A 15,279-nucleotide genomic window follows, 5' to 3' on the forward strand; every position below is an offset into this window, starting at 1 on the left:
GCCTTTCTAATAAATTTGTTCCCAGTAACAATTTCTCCCTTCCCCATCCTGCATGAATTTTGCATTGAAGGTTCTCATTTACCCATGTCATGGTCCATCTAACAGTTGTTAGTCACAATCAACTAGACTTGTTCTATAATGTTGAAGAAACTACATAGCTTATACAAGTCGCTTAATCATCTGTAATGAGTGTCAGGAAAATACCCAGCATTTATATTAACACAAGTAACACAGGTAACATCAACACATTGATCCAATCACCATGAAATGGAAGATGTTATTGAAAATTTTGGAACCACTCTGTTCTAGTTACATAATCTCATCCTTGGTGTCAGGAAGGTTTTATGGGTGTTAATCCTTCAATTTACATGTCTGGAAGTGAGAATTGCTATCAAACCACCAGGGTGATGGTAAAATTGAACTATATGTGGAAGACAGATGATGTAAAGTAGATGGCTTCTTTCTTGATCACTATGCCTTGGATGCTCGCTGCCTTCCAGATGCCTTTTGGAAAAATCTGTTGATCACTCCTACTTAGCTTCACAGAAAACAAGATTCAGTAAACTGCATTTGCAACCAGCCCAGTGTTTTCCTGACGTGTAAGCTACTGAAATGCAAAGTAAAGCAGCAGAAATATAATCTCCAGGCACTATGACTATATAAAATTGTTGCATCTCTTTACAGTTACCTGTAACCAGTTACAGGTACTTCTTCTGTTCCCTGCCTCCTTTTCAAACCATTATACTAGTATCCAACTTTATTGTAGCACCCTGCTCCTAATGAATAGGCGCTATAATGTAAATTTAGTGTTTGTCTGAATTGTAAATAGTTCAGAATTTATTTCTCAAAGCTAAATTAGCTTCTGTTCCAGTTTAGCTGCGTTGTGTGCATTTCTCACTGTTGCCAATAGGCAGGGCCGTCTTTACCATAGGGCAAACAGGGGCAGCTGCCCAGGGCCCTGTCACTGTTGGGGGCCCAAAGCAGAGCCGCCCGTTAAGCCCCTGTGCTGCCCACAAATCAGGCTGAAAATCATCAGCGGCACGCAGCCAGTGCCACATCTGCTTCCCTTCCCAGCTTTTTAAAATGTACAACACCCCTGGCTTCCCTTTAGACGTGCACTTCTCCCTTCCTGTCACTGGGTGCTATAAAAGTGAATTAGAATGTGATTTTATAACATCCCCAGTTTGCTCGTCCCGAGGCTGACTTCTTCATGTCCTGCTCCTCAAGGTATGTCACTGTTTGCTAATCTATATTGTAAATATAAGTTTTCTGTTGAGTGTGCCCAAAGTCTTTATAATATTTGATGATTCACTGCAGGTCTGGTCAGTGTTTTAAAAAGTTCCTCTATTTTACACATGGCATGGCATGGGGGTCACAGCACTGTCTGTCCATTCTGCTTTAGCACCCTGGGACCCCATGCCATGCCATGTGTAAAATAGAGGAACTCTTTAAATCACAGACCAGACCTGCAGTCCAGGCTGAGTAAGGCCTCAGAGCACATGGTATTACTGTCTGTATTTAACTGCTTGATGGGCTTATTTTGGGCCTGGCTGGTTCACATGTATGTGTTTTGGCGGCCCACATTTGCGCAGGCACAGCAGCCCATTCATTTGAATGGGCCGCCATGCCTGCGTTTCCTGCAAAGAAAAGCGCATGCCTCATGTAATAGGCTGCACACATGGCACACCTATGCCCATCAAGCACTGAAATACAGCACTATCTGTCCATTCTGCTGTCTGCTGTGACTTATCTGCAGTTCCCGCACTGTCAAACTTGCTGCATTTTTAAACGTTTAGGTCAAGCTTTTAAAAACACAGAGCGTTTGTGTGTGCAAGAACTGCAGGTAAGTAGCATGGTGCAAAAGCTGAATGGATTTCAAGGCAACTGTATTTTAAAAAAGCTGAATGCACCTTTTTTTCTGCAGGAAACAAAGGCATGGCAGCCCATTCAAATCAATGGGCTGCTGTGCCTGCACAAATGAGGGCCGCCAAAACACATACATGTAAAACCAGCCAGGCCCAAAATAAGCTGGAGGGGGGCCCAAAAAAATGTTTGCCCAGGGCCCAAACCATATTAAAGACGGCCCTGCCAGTAGGTGTCATTGTCACCACAGGCCAGTGTGAGAAATACAGCAAGCTAAGTGTATTGGCTATTCTTTACCCAGAAACAGCCCAATCCGGAGCTTCTTTTGTATCTGGGCATTCTGAGAGAAGATATTTAAGGGACAGACGCCATGATTATCTCTCTCTCCCCTCATGGCCCTCCTGGCCAGAGGATGTGTCGCCTCTCTCTCTATCTCAGGGCACTGCTGGCTCAAGGTTCTGTTACTACACGTAGGCCCAGAAGTCTGACTGGGGGCCTACTAGTCCAGAGGTGGTCCTGTGCTGTCTTGCCTGCGGGAAGAAGCCAAGCAAACTGAGAAGATCCAGGGGAGGACCTTTCTTGGAGAGAACCGAGCGGTAGGCTTGTTTCTCGAGAAGGGCCTGGTGAATCATTCGAAGGACTCATCAAAACCAATTTACCCTCACAGTACTGCCGGATGGCTTAAAGTCATTGGTACTGTGTAGCTGTGTTTCAATCTACCAACTACTGGTCACACAATCCTGTGGCACAGGATTATCCAGCAGTTTCATTATATTTCTAAGTCTGTGGCAGAGACTTTGTCCGTGCATCATACCGGCTGCTAGGTCGCTGAGAGAGGCCTATCTGGGTGTGCAAAAAATCCGCTGACAGAAAGTGGTATTTGTCTTTTGGATCCTAAAGTGATCTGCAATAAGGCATCTGAACTTCCTCTAACCCTCCATCCCTCTACTGCTACTATTGCAAGTTTGTTTATTAAAGCATTGAAAAAAGACTAAGTGATTGGTGCATACATCTGTTTGACATATTTTCTTTCCAATATAGACTTTTAGGCCCAGATTCACATAGAACTGCGGCAAGTTTTCATCGCAAGTGCCTGATTCACCAAGCACTTGCATGAAAACTTACGCCGGCGGCCTCCGGCGTAAGCCCGCGAAATTCAAAGGGGCGTGTGCCATTTAAATTAGGCGCGCTCCCGCGCCGGACCTACTGCGCATGCTCCGTTTTGAAATTCCCACCGTGCTTTGCGCGAAGTGACGTAATTTTTTCGAACGGCGACGTGCGTAGCGTACTTTCGGATTCCCGGACGTCTTACGCAAGAACAAAAAAAATTTAAATTTTGACGCGGGAACGACGGCCATACTTTATACAGCACATACGTGGGCTGTGTAAAGTTAGGGCAGGTAAAACGACGACTAAAATTGCGACGGGAAACTAGACTAGCAACGACGTACCGAACGCGAAAAACCGTCGTGGATCGCCGTAAAACCTCATTTGCATACTCGACGCTGGAAGACGACGCGAACTCCACCCAGCGGCGGCCGCGGTATTGCATCCTAAGATCCGACAGTGTCGGATATAAGGGCTATCTATGCGTAACTGATTCTATGAATCAGTCGCATAGATACTCTGAGGCCCCGTACACACGACCGAGTTTCTCGGCAGAATTCAGCCAGAAACTCGGTCGGAGCTGGATTCTGCCGAGAAACTCGGTCGTGTGTACACTTTTCAGCGAGGAAGCCGACGAGGAACTCGTCGGGCCGAAAAGAGAACATGTTCTCTATTTCCTCGTTGTTCAATGAGGAAAGTCGGCCCGCCGAGATCTCGGCGGCTTCCACACTGAACTCGACAAGGAACTCGATGTGTTTGGCACGTCGAGTTCCTCGGTCGTGTGTACGGGACCTGAGAGATACGACGGAGTATCTGAGATACTCCGTCGTATCTCTGCTGTGAATCTGGCCCTGTGTTCTGAAACAGTGAAAGAAGGGGAAACGGCAGGAACCAAAATTATTCTCAGCAGCTCCTACGGGGGTAGTGCTACATTATATCAGGTTGGTTAGAATGAAATATATGGATTATGAAGCCTAATAACTACAATGCGCAGAATATTGAATACAGGAACAGAAGAGGGAGCTATTTCGAGTTGCACCACTACAAAACTGTCATGGTTCCTGAAAAAATAAATTTTTGCTGTTTCACTCAGCGGAAGTGGGTCAGCAAGTCCCAGCCAATAAGTAATGGCTGGGACCTGGTGATCGACTGTGTGGAATTACAGCCTCCTAGAGCTCAGTGTTGGTAAACAACACAGAGCTCTGTTCAAAGGGAGGGAACTGTCAGTTTCTCAGGGATGAGAAGAGAAACTGAAAGATTTCTTAGTAAAAACAGCACACTTTACACTCATTACACATAGTTAGGCACACATTTAACCCCTTGATCACTCTAGATTGTTAACCCCCTCCCAGCCAGTGTCATTAGTGCAGGATTAATGTCACTGGTGATGTCAGTGGCAGTTAGTCAGATCCCCCAGCATCAGTTAGTATCAGACTGCCCACTGCACTAACGCAGTCCCATTATAAGTCATTAATCGCTGCCATTAGTAATATAAAATTCCAGTATATATACCATAGTTTGTAGACGCTATAACTTTCACGAAAACCAATCAATATAAACTTATTGGGATTCTTATCAGAAATAAATGTTGACCTTCATTTATGAAGATTTTGTTTTTTGGTTTTTGTATTAGATATGTTTTATGTCAGAAAATAAAAACATTGCGTTTTTTTCCCAACTTTATTTTGGTTTATATTGCAAAAAAAAAAAACAGTGGTGATCGAATACCACCAAAGAAAGCTATTTGTGTGAAAAAAAAATGATATATATTTTTTTGGGGTACAGCATTGTATGAGTGTGCAATTATGTTTATGGTACATGGGCTATTGCTGGGGGTTAAATCTGTAATACTCATGTTTACGGTGCATTTTTTTTTAGCAACATCTGTTGCATTTTTATGAGGCTTCCCATAGGGTTCTGCAAGTTTATTTTAGACTTTAGGTCTGCTTTAAAAGCTACAGATAATCAGAGTTTGTTACAAGGGTCAACTTTCTTGGAAAATAAGTCATTCAGCAGAAAGCTAGTTACAAGTTATATTCAATAAATGTCTTTATTAATTATGTGCCAGACTATTGTGCCTTCTTCTGTAAATAAAGATATTCCACAGTACAATATTTATCTGCCATAGGCCAACTAATTAGTATTGCTTATGTGCTGTACAATTCATCACCACAGTGTGATTTTAATTCTGAATTACGCTGTAATGGATTAAACTGCCAAGTGCTCTCTAATAGAAGAGCTCAAAATATCCAAACTAGGACTTTGCATTACATTGCAATTTTGTATGCAAAAGATACAAGTAATCACTACCTTTCCCCTTTTTTTCAGTTTGACATTCAAGTGCAGACTGAAGTAATAAAATGTTCCAGTACACTGCACAAAATAGTATGTTTATAAAAATAGCCATACTCTGAAAAGCTGAATGTCACACTAGATATGTTTATGTGACATTAATTAAGGTTTTTGGAGTCTTGAAGGACTTTCTATATTATATTATTCACATTGCAGTTTGAAAAGATGTAGAATATTCTATTAGTGACAAAACTTTACTCTCTCAATCAACATTGACTATTTTTAATCCTTAGGCCTCGTACACACGACCGGACAGTCCGCTGAAAACGGTCCGCCGGACCGTTTTCAGCGGACATGTCCGGTCGGAGATTTCTGTCTGATGGTTGTACACACCATCAGACAGAAATGAGAGACAATCCGCGCGGACAGACAGTGCGGTGACGTGTCTGCACCATCGCCGCGACGGTGACGCGGCGACATGCGCGACGCTGAAAGGTAAATGCTTCCACGCATGTGTCGAAGTCATTCGACGCATGCGAGGGATGGTGGCCAGTCGGACATGTACGGACGACCGAGCATGTCCGACGGACAGGATTCCAGCAGGCATGTTTCTTAGCATGCTAAGAAATATTTGTCCGCTCGAAAATGGTCGGGCAGACAAATGTACGCTGGAAACCTGTCCGATTGGCCGTACACACGACCGAACATGTCTGCTGAAACTGGTCCGCGGACCAGTTTCAGCAGACATGTTCGGTCGTGTGTACGGGGCCTAAGGCTTCATTTCCATGGACGTTTTTACAGCCACTTTTCTGAGCTTTTTTGCAGCTTAAAAACGGCTCTCCATGTTAGTCTATGGCCTCATGCCCACATGACGTTTATGAGCTGTAGATGGCTGAGCCGTTTTTAAGCTGCAAAAAAAAAAAACAGGGCCAGTGCGTTCTGAAGCTCCAGGTCCTGCGTTTCTTTCTCTATTCAAAATCAATGGTTCCCTATGGGAGCCCATTGATTTGAATAGAGGTCGCACCAGAAGTCGGATCAGGATGATCCGACTTGCGGGGCGACTGGTGTGCAGAGAATCTTGAAGGGGAACCCCGCGCTAATAAAAAAAAAAATGCATGAGGTTCCCACCCAGGGTCTGGTATGGATTTTAAGGGGATCACCTACGCCATGTTGATGGCGACAAGGGTCTCTTCCCAACAACCCTGGCCGTTGGTTGTCGGGGTCTGCGGGCGGGGGCTCATCGGAATCTGGGAGCCCCCATTAATAAGGGGGCCCCCAGATCCCGGCCCCCCACCCTACGTGAATGAGTATGGGGTACATTGTACCACTACCCATTCACTGGAGGAAAAGTGTCAATAAAATAAAAACACAGGTTTTTAAAATAATTTATTAGCCAGCTCGGAGGTCTTTCTCCGCTGTCCGGGGTCTTCTTCTGCTTTGGGGTTCTTCTCCTGCTCTCCGGTGCCGTCTTCGGGGCTGGACGCTGCTATCTTCTTGCAGCTCTCTTACTAGCAGCGGCCAGCCCGCTCTTCCTCGTCGCCTTCAGCCTTCAGCCTTCTGCCTTCTTCCTTCTTCTTCTGATGTTGCCTCGTCGCTCCCTCCCGCTGAATATCCAATATTCAGCCGTCTTCCACCACCTGCTGTTGATGATTCCTGGGTCCATTTCCAAAATTCCTGGATCCAAATTCCAAACTTAAGGGCATATTACGGCACTGCTTAAAAGTAGCTAGGGTTGCCATTTCCCATCACTGGGAAAGTTAGCGCTGCATTGACGTGCTGGCGGGTCTATAGTTATTCACCCACCTTCTGTGCTTTAGTTTGTTTGCAATGTGCATTGCCCTTCCATGTGCACCTTGCTGCAAAGGCTAGTTATAGGTTGGGGTCCTTGCCAATTTTGTGTACAATTGGTCGAATTGGTGCAGGACACACTGGATGCCTTTGCTGCCATTGTGCTATTGCTGGGCCTCACGTGCATACCTGTGCCTTTAAGAAGGGGTGGGCTCCCTCCAGGCACACTTGCTCTTAACCTATCTATTGATATATGTGCTCCTACTATGGAGGCTCTGTAATTTTTAGAGTTAGGACCACAGTATATACAGAGGTTCCTAGACGTGGGCACTGTGGCTTAGGCATGTATTTGCAAAATGTGTGCAAATAAAACCCTATGTCTTTAACGCAAACTATTAGACAGGGCTAATTTGGTTGGTTTTGACGGCTGATCAGTACGTTTTCTGGAAATCTTTTGTTTGTTGTAATGTGCATTGCCCTTCCATGTGCACCTAGCTGCAAAGGATAGTTAAAGGTTGGGGGTGGTAGCCATTTTTTTGTACATTTAGTTGCCAAGTAACTGGTTCACTCCTCTTCAGGCTTCTTTGAGCATTTTAGGAATCTCTATCCCCTTCCCACTTACCCTCCTTTCTCCTTCTTAATATTACCCCACTCCTTACCACTTACAAAGTATCATTTTTTTGTGTACCTAGCTGTTATCAGGCGCTCTTTTCCTTGTTTCTGTGCAGTTATTTTAAAAAGTAACCTGACAGAATATAAATTTAAATAAATGTACAGTTTGTTTTCTTTTGCATTTTTATACTTGGTTCTTTTAAAAAATGTAACTTCTCCATGGATACATAGTTACATAGTAGGTGAGGTTGAAAAAAGACACAAGTCCATCAAGTCTAACCTATGTGGTTGGAGTGATATGTTCAATATTATTTAATGTGCCCATATGACCTATTTCTATATCATTCTTGTTTTTCATATACCATATTTTCCGGCGTATAAGATGACCTTTTGGATGCAATAAAATGCATCCAAAGTCGGGGGTCGTCCTATATGCCGGATCTGTCTCCGTCAGGCTGCGAACATCCAGGTTTCAGGCTGCGAACATCCATGTTTCAGGCTGCGGGCATCCATGATTTAAAAGCCGCGCCTCCTCCTCAGACTGTTCCGTGATAGGCGGAACACTCATTTTCCCAGCAGGGTCTCTGTTCAGTGTTCCGCCTATCACGGATGCCTTCTCATCCTCGAGAGGACATCCATGATAGGCGGAACACTGAACAGAGGCCCCGCTGGGAAAATTAGTGTTCCACCTATCACAGAACAGTCTGAGGAGGAGTCGCTTTGAATCATGGATGCCCGCAGCCTGAAACATGGATGTCCGCAGCAAAGAAATAAGGTAGGGAGATCGTCTTGGCCGGCACAGTAGAGGCATGTGATGGACAGTAGAGGCATGTGATGGACAGTGGAGGCATGGAATGGTACAGTGGGGGCATGGAATTGCACAGTGGGGGCATGGAATGGCACAGTGGAGGCATGGAATGGCACAGTGGGGGCATGTAATGGCACGGCACAGTTGGGGGCATGTAATGGCACGGCACAGTTGGGGGCATGTAATGGCACGGCACAGTGGGGCATGTAATGGCACGGCACAGTGGGGCATGTAAATAAGATAGGGAGATCGTCTTGGCCGGCACAGTAGAGGCATGTGATGGACAGTAGAGGCATGTGCATGGACAGCGGAGGCATGGAATGGCACAGTGGGGGCATGGAATTGCACAGTGGAGGCATGGAATGGCATAGTGGAGGCATGGAATGGCACAGTGGGGGCATTTAATGGCACGGCACAGTGGGGGCATGTAATGGCACGGCACAGTGGGGGCATGTAATGGCACGGCACAGTGGGGCATGTAATGGCACGGCACAGTGGGGCATGTAATGGCACGGCACAGTGGGGCATGTAATGGCATGTCAGAGGGGGGCATGTAATGGCACGGCACAGTGGGGCATTTAATGGAATGTAATGGCACAGTGAGATTTGAAAAAAGCCTGTTTCTGTCAGCGGTTGTTTCTGTCAGTGGTTGTTCCGGCTACCCCTTAGCTTTGAGACAGACTAGTAGGAAGAGGGTAGTCTTATACGGCGAGTATATCCCAAAACCAACATTTTTCCTGGAAAAATAGGGGGTCGTCTTATACGCCCAGTCGTCTTATACGCCGGCAAATATGGTAAATGTATTAAACTGATTTTTGAGCTGAACTCAGATACAAACACTTTCATATAAGTAAATTCCCCCATAGCCCCAAAGGATATACAATCCACTTTCTGTGAACGAAATGTCTCTGCAAGCCCAGAAAATACCATGTAAAAGTAGCAGCGATATCATCACTATGTCTGCACAGAGAGCAGAGCTGTGGGTGGAGCCCAACAAGACAAACTACTACAAACTAGATGAGGGGGCAGAGTTAGGACCAGTCACCCTGGACAAGGACAGGGAGTAGCAGTGACTGGTCTTAATTATGGAAAGCACCTGTATAGTGGCAATTCTTATTTTTTGCTGGATTGCTGCACAGATCTAGAAAGCCAGGGAGTAGCAGTGATTGGTCTTAATTACGGAAAGCTAGATGAGGGGGCGGGTTAGGACCAGTCACCCTGGACAAGGACAGGGAGTAGCAGTGGACTGGTCTTAATTACGGAAAGCACCTGCATAGTGGCAATTCTTTTTTTTTTTTTTGCTGGATTGCTGCACAGATCTAGAAAGCACACCAACTTTAAATAGAATATACATGCCTTTTTGCATCTAAACAATATTGTTAACGTAACCCTAATTCTATTAATAGTTCACTTTTACTGCACTGTATTCTGTAACTATTTGTAACGATGGCAATATGACAATCAAGCATTAATAGTGATTTTATTTTTCAGAGCATTGAATCTTTCTCTTATACACAGCTATAACATAGACAAATTACAAGAACCAGAGCAGATTTGTATAATCCAGCCTCAAAGCCTCAAAGTAGTCTGGGGATGTGTGGAAATTACATAACAGGCATTGACCAATCACAGAACAGTTTTTATAAAATTTGCTGTATCTACATCCTGATTTTGGTATTGAACATAATAAACGTTCCCATGTGTTTAGACAAGGACATTGTTTATATAAATAGCTTTCGTGTCCTTGTATAATATAAAATACCCTTTTTGTACTAAGATTACCAGCATTTATCCATTATATAACACTAGATTCTTAGTTTGCACCCACATTCACAGAATAGCAATGCCAGTTTACACACAAAGAGGTGCCCACTTCATCCACCCTATATACTGTAGGAATGAAATTCACAAGTTGCACAACTTTATTATTGTGAAATGTCAATTTAGACTTTGAACACCACAAAGTGCCCTGTTTGTACACCCCCCGCCCCCCCCCCCCCCCCCCCCCCCCCCCCCCCCCCGCAGTATGAAATGAACAGTTTGTGCCTCTTTGCATTGCATGCCATACCCACTTTGTATGCTAAGAGATGCCCAGTTTGGATGTCCTTGTATAACATGAGAAGCCCTGTTTGTGTACACACAATAGTATGAGACACCCGGTTTTTACCACATTGCATAGCATGATATGCCAAGTTTGCATTCCTTTGTATAACACAAGATGTTCAGGTTGTACCCTCTTGCATGACACGAGATTGCCCAGTTTATACCTACTTGAATGTCATGAGATGTCTAGTTTGCAGATCCTTGAATATCGTGAGATGCCCAGTTTGTACATTCTTGAATGACATGAGGTGCCCAATTTGTATTCCATTGCATGACATGAGATGCTGTCTGTACTCACATAACATAAATTGCCCAGTTTGTGCCTCTTGTATAGTATGATAATGCCTTGCTTGTGCTATACCCTTGCATGACTTGAGGTGCCCAGTTTTTACCCCTGGTGTAGCACGAGATGCCCAGTTTGTACAACCTTTTACAGAAAGAGGTACCCAGTTTATATCACCTTTTATAGCACATGATGCCAGATTTGTACCTCCTGCATAACATAAGATGCCAGGTTTATACCCACTTGCATAAAATAAGATGCCAGGTTTATACCCCCTTGCATAACATAAGATGCCAGGTTTGCATACCTCTTTGCATACCATAAGATGCCAGGTTTGCACCCCCTTGCATAACATAAGATGCCCGGTTTGTACCTCCTTGCATAACATAAGATGCCAGGTTTGTACCTCCTTGCATAACATAAGATGCTAGGTTTGTACACCCTTGCATAACAATAAGATGCCAAGTTTGTACCTCCTTGCATAACGATGCCCAGTTTGTGCCTCTTGTATAGTATGAGAATGCCTTGCTTGTGCTATCACCTTGCATGACTTGAGGTGCCCAGTTTTTACCCCTGGTGTAGCACGAGATGCCCAGTTTGTACACCCTTTTACAGAAAGGGGTACCCAGTTTCTCCTTTATAGCACATGATGCCAGATGTGTACCTCCTGTATAACATAAGATGCCAGGTTTGTACCCCCTTGCATAACATAAGATGCCAGGTTTGTACCCCCTTGCATAACGTAAGATGCCAGGTTTGCACCCCCTTGCATACTATGAGATGCCAGGTTGGCACCCTTTGCATTAAACATAAGATGCCAGGTTTGTACCCCTTGCATAAGATGCCATATTTGTACTTCCTTGCATAACATAAGATGCCAGGTTTGTACCTCTTTGCATAACATAAGATGCCAGGTTTGTACTACTTGCATAACATAAGATGCCAGGTTTGTACCTACTTTGCATAACATAAGAGCCAGATTTGTACACCCTGGCATAACATAAGATGCCAGGTTTTGCACCCCCTTGCATAACATAGGATGGCCAGGTTTGTACCCCTTGCAATAACATAAGATGCCCGGTGTGTATCTCCTTGCATACCATAATATGCCAGCTTTGCATCCACTTGCATAACATAAGATGCCAGGTGTGTACCTCCTTGCATAACATAAGATGCCAGGTTTGTACCTCCTTGCATAACATAAGATGCCAGGTTTGTACCTCCTTGCATAACATAAGATGCCAGGTTTGTACCTCCTGGCATCTCATGTTATTCAAAAGAGGTACAAACCTGGCATCTTATTTTATGCAAGGAGGTACAAACCTGGCATCTTATGTTATGCAAGGATTGTACCGTATGATATGCCCATACCATACCTTGTATAGTACGAGGTGCCCAGTTTGTACCCCCTTGTATGTATGAGGTGCCCAGTTTGTACCCCCCTTGTATGGTATGAGGTTTGTATCCCCTTGTATGTATGAGATGCCCCCTTGGTAGAGTATTTGCCAGCCCACCCCCCGTACCTCCATGTCCAGCTTGTGTCGGAGGATCAGGGCAGCACAAAGATATCCGCTCCTGCCCACGAAGAGCTCGTCGGAGCCACAGTCCAGGAAACCAAGCGGCATACACACGTTCCCCCAGCTCCCGAACCTGTCCAGCGGCTTGGTGTAGTCCGCCCGTCCCGCCGCCTTATAGATCATAGCGGCCACAGCATAGACCCCCGCACCGCCCAGCAGGAAGGACGCCCGGGTCTCCCGGTCCAGCTCCCGGTCATAGTGCAGCACGCATGCCTCGATGATGGAGCCGGCTCGGCGGAGGTAGGTGTCCCTGTGGGCACTGAACGCGGGGCACTGGGAGACATGGTACAGCATGTATGCCACCCCAGCACAGACCCCCGTACAGTCCGCCCTCCTGGCCGCCCTGGGCAGGCAGCTGCTGGACGATGCTGTCTATGGTCCTGATCACACCCCCCACATCACTTGCCTGGCCCGACACCAGGCTGCCCTTGTAGTCAGAGAAGTGGTTGGGGAAGCAGCGCTTGTTCTCCATCGGAGGACCCGCATCCTGCATGATGGATGGACCAACTCTGATTCCAATGGTCCTGGGAAGGCAAGGACGGATCACACAGCCGGTGATAGGCTGATAGCCAAGAGACTGCTGGAGAGCAATGGAGCTGTCAGAGCCCGGAGAGTACTATACATGCTGGGCACTGTGGGCAGGGAGGAGCGACACTGCCAACACATACATATGTAGGAGGTGGGATGATCATCACACTATTCAAGGACGATTATCACACTGATAATATACTGGACTGCTAATTTACTACACCACTCATATACTAACTGGACTGCTCATATACTGGACTACTCATATACTGGACTGCTCATATACTGGACTGCTAATTTACTACACCACTCATATACTGGACTGCTCATATACTGGACTACTCATATACTGGACTGCTAATTTACTACACCACTCATATACTGGACTGCTCATATACTGGACTGCTCATATACTGGACTGCTCATATACTGGACTGCTAATTTACTACACCACTCATATACTGGACTGCTCATATACTGGACTACTCATATACTGGACTGCTAATTTACTACACCACTCATATACTGGACTGCTCATATACTGGACTGCTCATATACTTGACTGCTCATATACTGGACTGCTAATTTACTACACCACTCATATACTGGACTGCTCATATACTGGACTGCTAATTTACTAACACCACTCATATACTGGACTGCTCATATACTGGACTGCTCATATACTGGACTGCTAATTTACTACACCACTCATATACTGGACTGCTCATATACTGGACTGCTAATTTACTACACCACTCATATACTGGACTGCTCATATACTGGACTGCTCATATACTGGACTGCTCATATACTGGACTGCTAATTTACTACACCACTCATATACTGGACTGCTCATATACTGGACTGCTAATTTACTACACCACTCATATACTGGACTGCTCATATACTGGACTGCTAATTTACTACACCACTCATATACTGGACTGCTCATATACTGGACTGCTAATATACCAGACTGCTAATTTACTACACTACTCATATACTGTACTGCTCACATACTGGACTGCTAATATACCGGACTGCTAATTTACTACACTACTCATATACTGGACAGCTCACATACTGGACTGCTAATATACCGGACTGCTAATTTAGTACACTACTCATATACTGGACTGCTCACATACTGGACTGCTAATTTAGTACACTACTCATACACTGGACTGCTAATATACTGGACTACTCATATACTGTACTGCTCACATACTGGACTGCTAATATACCGGACTGCTAATTTACTACACTACTCATATAATGGACTGCTCACATACTGGACTACTCATATACTGGACTGCTAATATACTGGACTACTCATATACTGTACTGCTCACATACTGGACTGCTATTTTACCAGACTGATTATATACTGGACTGCTCATATACTGGACTGCTGATATAATGGACTGCTAATATACTGGACTACTCGTATACTGGACTGCTCGTATACTGGACTATTCGTATACTGGACTGCTCATATACTGGACTGCTCCTACTGTATACTGGACTGCTAATATACTGGACTGCTAATTTACTGCACTACTTGTATACTGGACTGCTAATATTCTGGACTGCTAATTTACTGCACTACTCATATACTGGACTGCTAATATACCAGACTGCTAATTTACTACACTACTCATAAACTGGACTGCTCACATACAGGACTGCTCATTTACTGGACTGCTCACATACTGGACTGCTCATATACTGGACTGCTCACATACTGGACTTCTCATATACTGGACCAGGGATGAGCTTCATGTTCGAGTTGATCTCATGTTCGACTTGAACATCGTATGTTCGATCGTTCGTTAAATTTCAAACAATATGGGCCGTTCACGCCAAATTCGAGTGGCGCGTCATGGCCCATAATTCACTGCGGCATTGCAGTGCATTGCTGGCTGATGATTGGCCAAGCATGCACTATGACCCGCATGCTTGGCCAATCACAGCGCCGTCTGTACAGAGAGCCGTAATTGGCCAAAGCCAGGGTGGCTTTGGCCAATTATGCCTCAGGGGATTTAATACAAGCCCCACACTATATAAGGCCGCCTGGAAGTCGGCCTTGTGTAGTGTGTTGTGGCGTTGGTGAAAGGAAGAGAGAGAGACAGTGTCATTTCAATTGAGTTAGATAGAGCAGGCAGGCAGGTGAGTCAGTTAGCTGCAGTTACAGTGTGTAGAGGAATAATATGCATCCCAGGTGTTGTATATATATTTATACACTCTATTCAGTTTAGCTAGATCCGTTCCTGTATTCTCTTTCTAATATACTGACAGGCAGGCAGGTGATTGTG

The 15,279-nt window shown here is 45.0% G+C and overlaps 1 protein-coding gene across 1 annotated transcript in view; it reads right to left on the reverse strand.

Moving 5' to 3' along the window:
* Window positions 1-13,052, reverse strand: part of LANCL3 (LanC like 3) — a 65,217-nt gene extending 52,165 nt beyond the window's left edge. Inside the window, 2 exon segments of the mRNA XM_040336485.1 lie at window positions 12,380-12,742; window positions 12,744-13,052. Coding sequence (XP_040192419.1) covers window positions 12,380-12,742; window positions 12,744-12,926 — 546 coding nt within the window. The 5' untranslated portion in view covers window positions 12,927-13,052.
* Window positions 13,053-15,279: the final 2,227 nt, after the last annotated feature.

Source organism: Rana temporaria, chromosome 2, assembly GCF_905171775.1.
Source record: "Rana temporaria chromosome 2, aRanTem1.1, whole genome shotgun sequence".
Lineage (NCBI taxonomy): Eukaryota > Metazoa > Chordata > Amphibia > Anura > Ranidae > Rana > Rana temporaria.